Source organism: Molossus molossus, unplaced genomic scaffold, assembly GCF_014108415.1.
Source record: "Molossus molossus isolate mMolMol1 unplaced genomic scaffold, mMolMol1.p scaffold_m16_p_4, whole genome shotgun sequence".
In the NCBI taxonomy this organism is placed as follows: Eukaryota; Metazoa; Chordata; class Mammalia; order Chiroptera; family Molossidae; genus Molossus; species Molossus molossus.
The window spans coordinates 9,300,078-9,313,187 of NW_023425377.1; the positions used below are offsets into that span (position 1 = coordinate 9,300,078).

Consider the following 13,110-nt stretch of genomic DNA (forward strand, 5'->3'; position numbering starts at 1 on the left):
TCTCGAGTCCCAAAGGGGCCCTACCAAGAAGGCATCCAGGTCAGGCCAATCTTACCTCATCTCGAAGACAGAACTGTGTTTTCTGGAATCCTGATACCAAAATCAGATTCCTTACATATCACCCATCAAGTCTGATGTGCTCTTTTTTTTTTTTTTTTAATTACAGTTTATTCAGTATAATTTTGTATTGGTTTCAGGTGTGCACTTTATAAAGCATTTGGTTGTCAGTCCTGTATCAGAGCACTGTAAGAAAAAATTTTCCCCCTTTATTGATGTTTGAGAGAGGGGAAGGGAGAAGGAGAGAGAGATAGAAACATGGATGAGAGAGAACATCGACTGGCCGCCTCCTGCATGCCCCCCACTGGAGATTGGTCCCACAACCTGGGCATGTGCCCTGATGGGGAATCGAACTGGTGACCTCTTGGTGCATGGGTCAGGACTCAACCACTGAGCCACACTGGCTAGGCCTTTATCAGAGTGTTTTTTATGACTTTCTGCTAATAGGAATCACGATGACATTAAAAATGCGACCCAACGTTCAACCACTGTACCCACGGCTATGTGGATTCCTCCAACCAGCCCGGCAAAGCCCCGTGTGGAAGACAGAAATTCTATAGATCATGGAGCTAAAAAGGCAGCAGTACTTCTGGTTTCTGGACTATCAATTTGCTCACACATTTTGTAATTAAACCTCTGTGAATCAGCACGCGTACCCCATGCTGCCAGCGCCACGGGGCAGCACGGACTCCCATTTACCATCCCGGGGTGCCACCAACCCCACAGCGCTGCAGAGAGGGGTCCCTTACATCTTGACTGGCTCATGATTTTGTCAGTAACTAAGTCTGTGTCCAGCAATGTATCCTGCAGGGAACTTCGTGCCTGACGTCTCAATGTGTCAACCTCACCATTTCCGTGGCTTGGGCAAGTTCATTTGTTTGCCATCAGAATAAGCATAGTTTGTTTTTTTGTTGTTTTTTGTTTTGTTTTGTTTTTTGTTTTTTCTAGTTCCAAAGGTAATTAAGAACATGGCAGTCGGTCCTGGCTGGGTAGCTCAGTTGGTTAGAGCATCACCCCTAGGTGCTGAGGTTGAGAGTTTGATCCCTGGTCAGGGCACATAAAAGAATCAACCAATGAAGGCACAAGTAAGTGGAACAACAAGTTAATTTCTCTCTCTCACTCTCTGTCTCTCTCTCCCTTCTCTCCCCCTTCCCCCTTTTATCTCATATAAATAATAAGGAAGAACATGGCATTTGGAATCAGGTAGACCTAGGTTTAGATCCCAGCTCTGCCACTTGCTTATTGGGAGATGTTTAGGTAACATAACCTTTCTGAGCCTCAGTTTATATTTTTAAAAATAGGGATAGTAAAACACACCTAACAGAAGGGTAAGAGGGATCGAATGCGGTCATGTATGTAAAACTAAGTGTCAAACAAACAGTATTTGACAAGAAAGGCTGTGATTTACAGACCTGGATGACTATGCAGAATAACTATTAAATGGAACAAAGTTTCTGGAGAGATTTTATTTTTAAAGAGAAAAATCAATTGCTGAGAGCTTTGGATGCAGTCAATATACTATTATTTGTAAATGCAGGAATTTCCGCGTCACAGCTGTGATTGTTGAATCAAAATACGCCTGGCCAATAATAGCTGCACTTAGTTCTCTTGTTGCCTTGTTGATTTCACATGTCTAAGACCGAACTTTTGTGTTCTCAAGGACATCACTATCCACCCAGCCTCCTAAGTTAAAAAACACTGCTCTTTGTGCTCATGCCGACCTAACCCACAGCTCCATTTTCTGGCATCCATTAATTCCTCCTGATCCTCCCTTCAAAATAGCCCTGACCTCTGGGAGCGTGCATCTTCCTACCACCTTGGAAGGAGAAAGCCAAACAGCGACGGGTACTCCGGGCTCCCGCTAGAAGCTACAACATACCGCCTTCCATCTCCACCGTTCCAGTGTTCTCCAGGCTGGACCTTCAGTCTTTCTCTACCTTCCCCTCTACGCTCCATCTCTTAACGGCCCGACAGCTGCCATCATTCAAAACAAAACAAAACAACGTCATTATTTCATTCTCCTGTTTAAAACGTTTCAAGGACTTTTCACTGTCCTTGGGGAAGAGTCCAAATTCTTTAATCCAGGTCTTGCGCCATCCTGCCCTGGTCCGCCTTTCCAGCCTGCGTTCCCTCCCTGCTGTCTTCATGTTTCTTCTCCTGGTCGGTCACTTCATTTATTTATTGTCTATTGCCATCTAATTAACGCCTATTCATTCTTAGGGCTCTGCTTAAATGCCAATTTCTCCTGGGTCTGGTTTCTCTGCACCTCGCACGGCACTTACTACCTGTGCCACTGCGGGGGCCCCGTCCCGTCACTGTTCATGTTCTGTCTATGTTCAGCCTGGACTCTGTGTTGGGGACAGAGCTTTGCTTTTCTTCCTCATTGCTGAACCCTCAGTGTGGGGCACATGGCAGGTTCTCCTAGGTGCTTCTTCTTTTTTTTTTTTTAATCCTCACCTGAGGATATTTTTCCATTGAATTTTAGATAGAGTGGAAGGGTGGGGGGGGGAGAGAGAGACACATCAATGCAAGGGAGACACATCCACTGGCTGCCTCCTGCACGAACCTGACCGGGGCTGGGGATTGAACCTGCAACCCCGTTACTCGCCTTGACCGGAATGGAACCTGCGACCCTTTGGTCTGCAGGCCGACGCTCTAAGTGCTGAGCCAGACTGCCAGGGCCCATAGATGCTTCTTGAATGAATCCTGGGTGACCATTTAAAAAAGCAACCTGCAAACCTGTGTGTAAGCTCGAGGATCCTGATGGTTAAAATGAAGGCTTTCGGCATGTTAGGGCAAAGGGAAACTCGGAAGGTTTGACCTGCTCAGGAATCCTCTTTACTGACTTCAGAAACTGCCCAAGAAGAAGCTGGCCAGCAAGATTCCTGACCTCATCCCTCCCGAGAGGAAGGGGAGATGGTGATAGTCACCCAGAGTCCCCATGTTTGGTGTTTCTTGGATTATATTACCGTTTAATACATAAATCGACTGCTTCTGGGAATAGAAATGTATAGGCATCATTTACAGGATTAACAGTGATCCAGAACTTTTCCTTATATGCTTTGTCTCCCGTAAAATTCCCGATTTCTCCTGTCCTATTTATCTGATAGCGCCTTTTCAATCGGCACCTCTAATTCTACTTGTCATGGAGAAAGAAAATGGAAAAGCACAGTCCAGGGATGGTCTCGTATGCCTCATTAAGACGGATGGGGATGTCAAGAAACAATGCAGAGAGGCGAGGGCTTGTTCCTCGCTGGTCTGAACACACTCTGGGCTTGGCTGAGAGTCTCTGGGGGCGGCAGAACGTCTGTCAGCACGTCCCGGAGTTACGAAATCCTCCCATCACACCCAGAAGTCCGCAGGAAGGAGCGGAAAGGGGGTGGGGCTGTCTGTAAATTTCCACTGCGCTTTCAACATCCAGGACTACAGCCTCGGAGGGTTTTCTCTCCTGGATCTGGTTCCTCAGTCCCTATTCGAATGGGAATCCTCCTAGGGCATCCTGTCCCTAAAAGAACAGCTCCCCTGCCTGCACTTCCTTTTGTGGGTACGAAAATGACCATTAAACTCACAGTGTTTTAGCATTTGAATGAGTGGATTAGTTCAGTTCTACAGTTTCCAAGACTACAGGAAAAGCCTGTGGGGAATAGGAACAAATATGCTACAATTTTGGCCCAGCCAGTGTAGCTCAGTGGATTTTGAGTGTTGTCCCATGGACTGAGAGGGCCTGGTTTGATTCCCGGTCAGGGCACAAGCCGGGGTTGCAGGCTTGATCCCCAGTAGGGGGCGTGTAGGAGGCAGCTGATTGATGTTTCTCTCTCACATGGATGTTTCTCTCTCTCTCCCCCTGCCTCTCTCTCTAAAAAATCAATCAAAACATTTAAAAAAATGCTACAATTTTGAGTTCTTTCTACTTATTCATGAGGTAAACTCTTACTCATTCTTCAAAACCCAGCTCAAACAGCCCCTCAGCTGTGACACATTTCCTGACCCCCTGGGAGAGTTAATCACTTCTTATACTCCCATTACTGTTCACACCACACTATCCTTTTGTTTATGTACCTTTCTCCTCCTGTTGCTTGCATGACCTTGAAGGACAGGGTACACATTTTAATCATCATCTCCCCAGTACCTGACATATGCACAAGGTATGCACAAGGGGCTCAGTAAATATATGTTTGAAAAAGAAACACAGAGTTCTGCAATTCTATTAATTGCTGCTGAACTTTTTCATACATGAGACCAGTTGTACATCCGAGCTATATGTATTCAGTTCCATGAATGATGTTTCCAATCTCTGCTGACTTCTGTGCCCTGTGTTTGACTTTTAGAAGTAACTCTATCCCAAGGGCCTTGAGTTCTCTAGTCCTGGGACTATATGTGTTCTGACCAAAGGACACCCAGACGTTGCCCCTGTTTGTCTTTTCCTTCCTGACAGGCTTTAAGATTTTGACAATCCTATCTGTTCCCCCAAGCTTTGTCTTTAACTTGCCCCCTCCAAAAGCTTCCTTAAGGAGCCCACATCCTTGGAGAAGTGCCACATGTTCAAACAATCTGCAGGGCGTCCACGATCAGACCTCAAGTTCTAGGAGAGCTGACTTCAGGAAAACGGAAGGGTGACCGCCCGGCTTTGCCGGTCCTCTGTGTTAGATCCTTGTCAAGAGAACGCTCGGTCACAAATGGCTCACTATTAGTCACCTGGGACACGAACCCTTACATCAAAACCTGGGAGATGGGAGATCATCGCCAAGGGGAAAATCTTTCTGGGGAGCCACCGCTCAGATGGAACTTGCCCTGGACATGTAACAATTGGGGTGATCGATGTAGGTTTGTGGTTATTCACCCATCAGACATCTCCCCACCTCATTGGTGTGGAAGCATCAGAGGTCCATCCACTGTGGCTCGTAATCTACCATCTCCCCGAAGTCCAAGACCTCCTACAAGTGACTTTGCCGCTGACACATCTCGATTCTGTGTATTTAAAACGGTGATAATAATGGTTCCTCCTGACCTCACTGGGTGGCTGTCAGGCTGGACTAAGGGAGGCATGCAAAGCCCTGGATCGGGCACATGCCAAGTGCACAATAAACATGGTTCATCGGGGATGGGCCGGCGGCCTCTCCCTTCCTATGCACCTGTTTTCTGCTACCCCCTTCTTCATCTAGTCCACTCTGGGTGGCCTTTGTTTCCCGAACCTAGTCTGTTAATGTAAAAACAGGCCGACTCGTGTCCAACAAATTCCATGGCAGTTCCTAAATATAAGGAGGAAAAGACAAAGTCTTCTCCAGCCTTAAAGACCACCATCGAAATACCTTGAGTCCAGCCTGCTGGATAAGTCAGCTTTCAGCCTAGAAACTGTCCAGCAAAGCTGTTTATTATGGGTTACCAGGTCAGTTCAGGTATTTACGTACACTGGTTATATACAATAAATGCCTAGTTTCTGTTGACTTCCCATCTTTTAAGCCTTAGTGATTAAGACCATAGACATGGTTAGAAATAATCTGCAATCGTCAGAAAATTAAACATATTAAAGTCTGGATTGACTCCAGTGACAATGGAGAACAACTTATTAATGCTCACGATCTTATTAAAACAAAAAATGTTATAGATAAGACACAATATACTCTTCAGCCATGAAGACGAATAAAATCTTGTCATGTGTGACAATGTGCTTAGATCTTGAGGGCGTTATGTTAATTGAAGTAAGTCAGACAGAGAAAGATAAATACTGCATGCCCTCCCGTATATGTGAAATCTTAAACAAACACAGGCCAAATCGAATGCACAGAGACAGAGAACAGGCTGGTGGTTGCCGGGGGTGGGGCGTGGAGGGGGGAGGAACGAATAGAGGGAGGATAGAGGCAGAAACACCCAGTCCTGCAGATCCGAACATTGCCAAGAACGCGGAACTGAAAAGTTCTCATCGTAAGAACACATTTTTTATAACTACGTGATGGAGGCCAACATTAACTAGACTTAGTGCAGCCGCCAGTTCACGATGTAGGCGGGTAGCAAATCATTATGCTGTGCACCTGAAACCAATACACTATGTCAACGCTACACCTCAACTACAAAAGGGACCTTTCCCGTTAAAGGTGACAATGTTGACGTAAAACAAAACAAACAAGCAAAAATCAAAGGAACGACATGAAAATCTATGGCTTGCAAAATTGATTTCAGCTCAGTGCAGAAAATTCACTGGCCATTACCAAAAAAAAAAAAAAAATTACAGATTATGTCTGTCTTTCCTTACGCCTAAGTACTTCCAAGGAAAAGAACTAGTATTCTTTCATCTGGCCTTTAAAAATGCACAGTTACATTCTCCGTAAGTTTATTTTTTTCTAGCATTCTTTTTTTTTTTTTTGGTACGTGCCCCTCGCGGGAATCGAACCCAAACCTGGGCCTCTCTGGTCCGCAGGCTGACACTCCAACCACTGAGCCAAACCGGCCAGGGCTATTTTTTCCTAAATATGCCTAACATATTTTTGCAATTAAGACAAATAATACAGGAGCCCTCGTTAACGTGAATGTTAAACTAAAAAAAAAAAAAAAGTTGAAAAAGTGCGTGAGGACTGTGGGAAGGGTTCACAGGCATCAGCCCCGTTCCCCGATCAGGGTCTCTGGCTCCCCCGGACAAGGAACCCGTGGACTGGAGCGCAGAAACCATGAAGGTGTCTGGGGTGCAGCACCAAGCACTTCCGACGCCTGGCCCACCCGCGTGTGGCCTCCGCAGTTAACTGCACCCCGGCCGCCCCTGCAGCCGGTGCGTCTTCTTGCAGGCCATGCAGGTGGGCACGGGGTTGGAAGACAGAAGCAAGGGCAACACCAGACAAAGGCGGGCCTGAAGATCACTTTGAAACCTCTGTTTGCTTTTACACATCACTGTCTGCCCCGCAGGCACTGGGCCGCCGGTGTGCACGGGAGGGATTAAAGCGAGACCGCCTGCTGGAGGAAATATAAATTAAAATCATACTTCCGTCGGTCTGGAATCAGGGCTTGTTTCTCAAGGTCTCCCCAAACACTTAATTTCAAATGAGTCTTCATTTATTACTTCAAGAAAGGCCACATGCATAATTTATCAGCAGCTCTCAGTCAATATATCCGTATAAGCATGTTTCCCATGAGCCTCTGAGTAAAAATATGTTATGCTAATTCTATTAGTTGGGTACACAAAAGCTGTCTAAGAGAGTAAACAAGCATTGAGAGGAGACACGTGTGAACAGAGAAATACCCATCAGCCTACCATCCAGGGTCAAATTCCCCCAGGAGTGGCAAGGTGGGGGCAGACCGTCCCGTTGTTTATGCCAAGATTTCCTCCTCCACCGCAAGGCCGAGCCACCCCGGGGCTCTGTGGGGGTGTCTGGGGCAGGGATACAGGTGCGGTCAGCCATGGGACTTACCGGGTCTCCAGCGGCACGTTGCTGTTGAGCACCCAGCTGTCCTGAAGCTGGACAGACTCGGGCGTGGTGGCCAGGTCATTGGGCGCAGGGGCCGGGGCGTGGATCTGACTCCGCCGATTGGTTAGCGAGTTCCGGTTGAGGGAGTTGGCGGACGAGTGGTGATGGGACAGTGTGTGGTTGTGCGGGGGTGGCAGAGGTGGCCTCAGAGTCGACTGGCTGTGGTTTGGAGGGCCTGGGAAAAGAGAAAGGAGAGAGGACCATCAGTGGTGACGGATCACAGCCGGACACTCCGCCAGCCCGGGGAGGTGCGCCCAGAACCAGCCTCTGTGTTGGCAGATGCTGAAAGTTGCAAACTCGAGAGGCCGAAGACCCATAAAGCATCTCAGTTACTACTGGTAACCTGCTGTCCTTTGCCTTCTTCCGTAGGCGCCAAATGCAGGAGGCACCAGGTTAGCCGCAGCAGGCGGTGTAGGCTGACCAGTGAGATTATTGGAAACATTAATCCTTCAGTGAAAGTCACCTAACATTCAAGGCTGATCATTCCTGTAACAAGCCCCTGGTCCATATCCTGGTAGACCAGTACACCGCACACATTCCATGAAACAACTTCCTTTTTCTAAAGACAGTAAGGATGGGGTACACTCCAAGCTGCGGAGCAGCACATCTGAACACCTGCAGGGGTCAGGCAGGAGAGGAAATGGCCTGTAGTTGGACTCAGGTGAACTAGGGAGGATGGGCAGCCCTCACTCAAGTTCAGGCCCACGTGGCCTTGTGAGAATTAGGGCTTAAAGACCTGGACTTTTAGGTAAAATGTTCCCATTTAAAAAAATGTTGACGATTAGTGAAAAAAAAATGTATGGCTCAGTGGCCAGTATGGCTCAGTGGTTGAGTGTTGACCCCATGCATCAAGAGGTTGCTGGTTCAATTCCCACTCAGGGCACATGCCCAGTGAGGGGCATGGAGGAGGCAGCCCATCGATGTTCTCTCTCCTCGATGTTTCTCTTTCTCCCTTACTCTCTCTCTAAAATCAATAAAGAAAAAAGAATTTAAAAATAGGTGTATGCATTTCTGCATGCGCACCTATACATACACATATATGTTATACATTTTTTATTTTTAATGAGTTGACATAAACACACCTGTGAGCCCACTCAAATCAGTGGGTTGATAATGGCTCTCCTCTGAGAGGTGAACCCCGAGACTGTATCTGGAGAAGGTCAGGGTTGATGTTTTCAAGCCATGACCTTGACTCCAACTGTATCCTGTTTTCCCATCTTGAAATCCTCTACCCTTGACGGAAACACACAAGGGAGACGACACCTCTGTGTGCATTTCCTTGTACATACGACCACGTACGACAACTGACAACTCCCCCCAGGGTCTTCCTAGCAACCCGTTCTCAATCCACACAATGAAATATTTTAAGCATAATGAAAATGGAAGTAGTTCACTTTGCAGTGTAAGCCTGTAATTTGGTTTTAATGGCCGCAGAAACATGACTTTTGATTTGTGTCTTTTGAGAAAGTTTATTTTTTTGAAGCCTCCAGACAGGGTTGGCAGCTCACCAGGTAACTGCCGAGCCTTGTCATTTTTGGCCCCTGCCAACTTTCGAAATCCTCAGCTCCTGCTGTCCTGGCTTTAAGAAGTTGGCTCAAGTCATTTAAACCAGCAATTGGACACACATTTCAACTACTTGTATCCTTATGTGGCTGGGCTACATCTCCAAAAGGTGTAATCTACCTTCCGCGCCTGCAGACTCATTCCGAGGAAAAGACAACGTGTCAGGAAGATACTGGGTTTGGAGAGTATCGTGACCAATGGAAACAAGAAAGAAAAATACAGAGGAAAGTGGTCCCTTCAAGTTTGCATTTCTGGGCTGAAATTACTCAGGGACCTTTTTTTTTTTTTGGTGTTCAGAGAAAGGCAACTAAAACTAAAACCCACTGGGAAATGCCACTATGCAATTGTATAAATTTTAAGCCCCGTCCTCCAAATGAACCTGTAATTCGTATTTTACATTATGTACCAGCGACATTTTAAATACATCTTTGAAGGAGTTTCGTAGCCATAGCAGGCTATTATATTTTCTGTCTAGTAATGTATTATTATGTAGTTATTTAGCATTTGTTTCGTATTAATGGAAAGAGGGGAGAGAAGGGGGTGAAGTGATGCAATAATGATCCCTCAGAGATGCTGTCCAAGCCCCGTCCACACGGTTAACACATTCCCATGCCTCTCTTTCCCTCTCCCCACTGCCATCCAAGTGGCGTCATTATTCTCCATTAGGCAGATAATTATGAAACTTGCCTCGGGAAGACGAGATGAATCAGTGTACAAGTGAGAACCCCCCTCCCGAGCCCCGAGCCCTAACTTTCCATCTCCTTCTGCCCCTGGCACCCACTCTCCAGACCACACACTCACCCAAAGTACAAAGAGGCTGTGTGAGGGATGTAATTCACGAGACGAGACGCCGAAACCCGCCTGCTTCCTGTCTATTCACCCCGAGCTGAGGTTGCCCTGCCTACCCCAGCCTGTGTGGCCCCTTTGTCCATCCGGGCTCTATGTGGGCGAGGTTCCTGAGGCTGCCTTCCTGCTGATGATACATCTGGGGGGATGAGGGGAGCAAGCTCCGACGTGGCATATTCCCAATAAAACGAGGGTGCAGTTTCCAGCACCTGGAAGAGTCAAGCTCTCTTTGCACCTCTCCCAAAGAGAAGGCCAAGAGTTTCACGGGGGTGGCAGACAAAGAAGACGGGAGGAAGGTGAAAGAGTACGTGATACCCCACGCACCCTGCCCTCCTTGAAGCAACATGCTATTTCACTGCAGGTAGATCACATTATTGACAGCCACAGCAGAAATTACCCAGCATCCTCAGCGCTGGGAGAGGCTCTCCTCGTCACCGGGTTCATGTCCAGTGTGGCGTTGATTATATTTGCTCATGTGTCTATCTGTCTCAAAGCCGTATTTTTCAGTTAGGTTCAGGAGGCAGAAGGAAACGACATTACGATGCAGAGAGCCGAATGCTACCACGGGGGTCTATGCGGAGTGACGAGGGAGTGTCCGGGGGCATCCGGCCAGGGCTTAGGAGATAAAATCTGAAGGACCGGGTTCAAGGATTGCGTCTGCCACTTTGAAGCAGCATGAACCTGGGCCTGTGACCTCATTTCTTGAAATCTTAGCCTACTCATCTGCCAATGCTGAGGACAGCAGGGACTACCTGTAAAGTTGTGTGGAAGTCAGAGGGGAAGGATGAGTGGAGAGTGTGATACAGGCTCCATGGAGGCTGGCTAGTTCCCCCCGAAGGTGTCCACGGAGCACTGCTGGGTTCTTCCGGGGATAGAAGGATGACCCAGATTTGAGAGGGGACGTAAACGTCGTCTATCTAGGGCAGAAGTCACACACTGACGGGCCCCGCGGTGAGTAGTGTCAAAACTCCAGGTTAAGATTTTGTATAGTGCTCCAGATCTCTGACTTCTCTTGAAAAGGGAAATGTAAAAGTACTGAATCTGTATTTCCTCACAGCAACGCCCGGATGGAGCTGAATGCCCTCGGGTGGTTTCTCTGCTCTGCCACCAACCTGAACAACCCCTGTTATCTTAATCAGGCCAGATGTGTGCCTGTATGGAACCTGCTGGTAGGCATTTGCGATTCTGACTGCTGCTTTAGCCGGGGTACCTCCGTATTCCATGTGGGTGATGTATCCCTGACAGCAGCGAGTCTACAGCTGCTGATCTCAGGCACTCCTTGCATTTATCAGGGTTCATCGCAGTCACCCCATGGGCTTGCCCGATGCGGTGGTTTTCCATTTCAGAAATGTAAACAGTCAACATGCCTCTGCTTCCCGAGAAACCAAACTACATGGAAAAGCCCTTCTCCAAGGCAACTGAGGTCTCTGATCTACGGTGAACCCGAAACAAATAACTCGATTTGATGAAGGAACCTTCACATCTACTGTGTTTCATGCACTTCTTGGGTTTAATGAATGTGCATATTATTAATGGTTTTTCTATCACATAAATATGAAATCACATAATGATGCAGTTGAGCCACGAATAACTATGTAACATAAAGACTTACACAGTACCAACCTATTAAGTACACTATTAGCAGGCAGAAGGCAACTGTCATTCAAATCGTGGGGCTAACCTATTATATTGTATCTGATGTACCTTGAGCTGAGAACCTGGAATTTATTTTAGTTACTGTGTGACTTTTAGTCCTAGGAAGAAGGAGCTGTATATCGGTTCTTTGTTAAAAGCTCTGGTGGGGAGAGGTAAGACACCTAGCAAAGGCAAGGTGCTTCCCGTATAGTTAAAATTTAAGCATTTGAATGTGCACTTAACTTGTCCTGTGCTTGTTTGGTCTTTTTTGCTCGAATGGTCTCTGCTTCTGTGTTTTTAGATTCATTGTGGGAGAGTTGTCAGAAATTTCCATCTTGACAGGGGTGCCATTCACATATTCTTCCCTCCTAGATGCCAGTTGGTTGATAGCGGAGTCTTAGGATAGATAAAGCAGCACTTTATTGTTGGGTAATAATATCCATTCCAACAAAGTTAGACGTGGGGACTATAAAATCTTGGAGTAGCAACTCTGTGTCAACTAGACTAGCGGTGTTCGAACAGCCTGTAGAAACAACCAACACCCACACTGTAAATAAAATATATAGAAAGAATTTTCTTTGGCGTCAAGTCTTAATAATCAGCCATTGTTGCATCTTCCTAAGTAAACAGCTGAGGGAGGTACTCAGGCTGGGTCTACCTTTGCCAAGGAGGAGGGGGAGGGTTATGGGCATGAGTGGGAGGGCAGGGGTACACGTAGATACCCTTATCTTCCCCTGGAGTCCACGTCAATTTGTCCTGGAGATTAAAAAGGAGCAGAAAGGGTATGAAAGGAATAAAAGTACAGACCTGTCTGACTGCTAATAATTCACTCATTCTTGGAGGAGGCATGCCAATGGTTGGTCTTTAAAACTTTCAACCCCTCAGACCCCGAAATGACGCATTGACCACAAACTCTCTGCCTTCTACCAAATCATGTCTGTGGGGCAAGTTATGTCCTGACAGCAATTTGAAGATGCTACAGTGGGGATGCTGTTGGCAGACTCTGCAATCTCTGGCTGATGAAAACTGGCACCAGGATGCCCTGTTCAAATTTGACCTTGACTGGGAGCCAGAGGAAATCAGAGGTGAGGATTTTCAAGAATAACAGCCTGTGGTTAGAACTAAGAAGAGTCTGTTGCAGATAGCCAGGCTGGTGGTTGGCTTTGAACCTTGGCTTGGCCACCTGCTAGCTAGCTATGTGACCCCTGGAAAGGTGAATATTTTTTTTTTCTGAGCCAGTTTCTTCATCTGGAAAATGGGTATCGTAATTTTACTTTTGTTAGGAGAATCAGATGAGATTATCTATTAGAAGCCTTGTATAATTCTTGGCACTTGGCAAGCTATTAATAAATATTATCATTATATATTATTTTGTTATAATTAATAATACTAATAATAGCAATTACAACAATAACAACTACGGCTCTGGGGCCAATGATGCGTACCACCTGGGGCAACTCCACTTTTTCTAGCCCTTTGAGGGGCAGCTTTTGGAGACAAAACTGCCAACCTCAGACTGCATCCCCACCTTCAAATGGTCTGCACAGGACACAGT

General features: G+C 46.7%; 1 protein-coding gene across 2 annotated transcripts in view; it reads right to left on the bottom strand.

The window, feature by feature from the left end:
* Positions 1–13,110, bottom strand: part of TENM2 (teneurin transmembrane protein 2) — an 883,834-nt gene that overhangs the window by 267,285 nt on the left and 603,439 nt on the right. The window contains exon 4 of one of the 2 annotated variants that reach the window (XM_036239731.1): positions 7,455–7,670. In XM_036239731.1, coding sequence (XP_036095624.1) covers positions 7,455–7,670 — 216 coding nt within the window. Of the gene's footprint in view, positions 1–7,454; positions 7,687–13,110 lie in introns of both variants that reach the window. The other variant, XM_036239730.1, reaches the window with a different exon arrangement.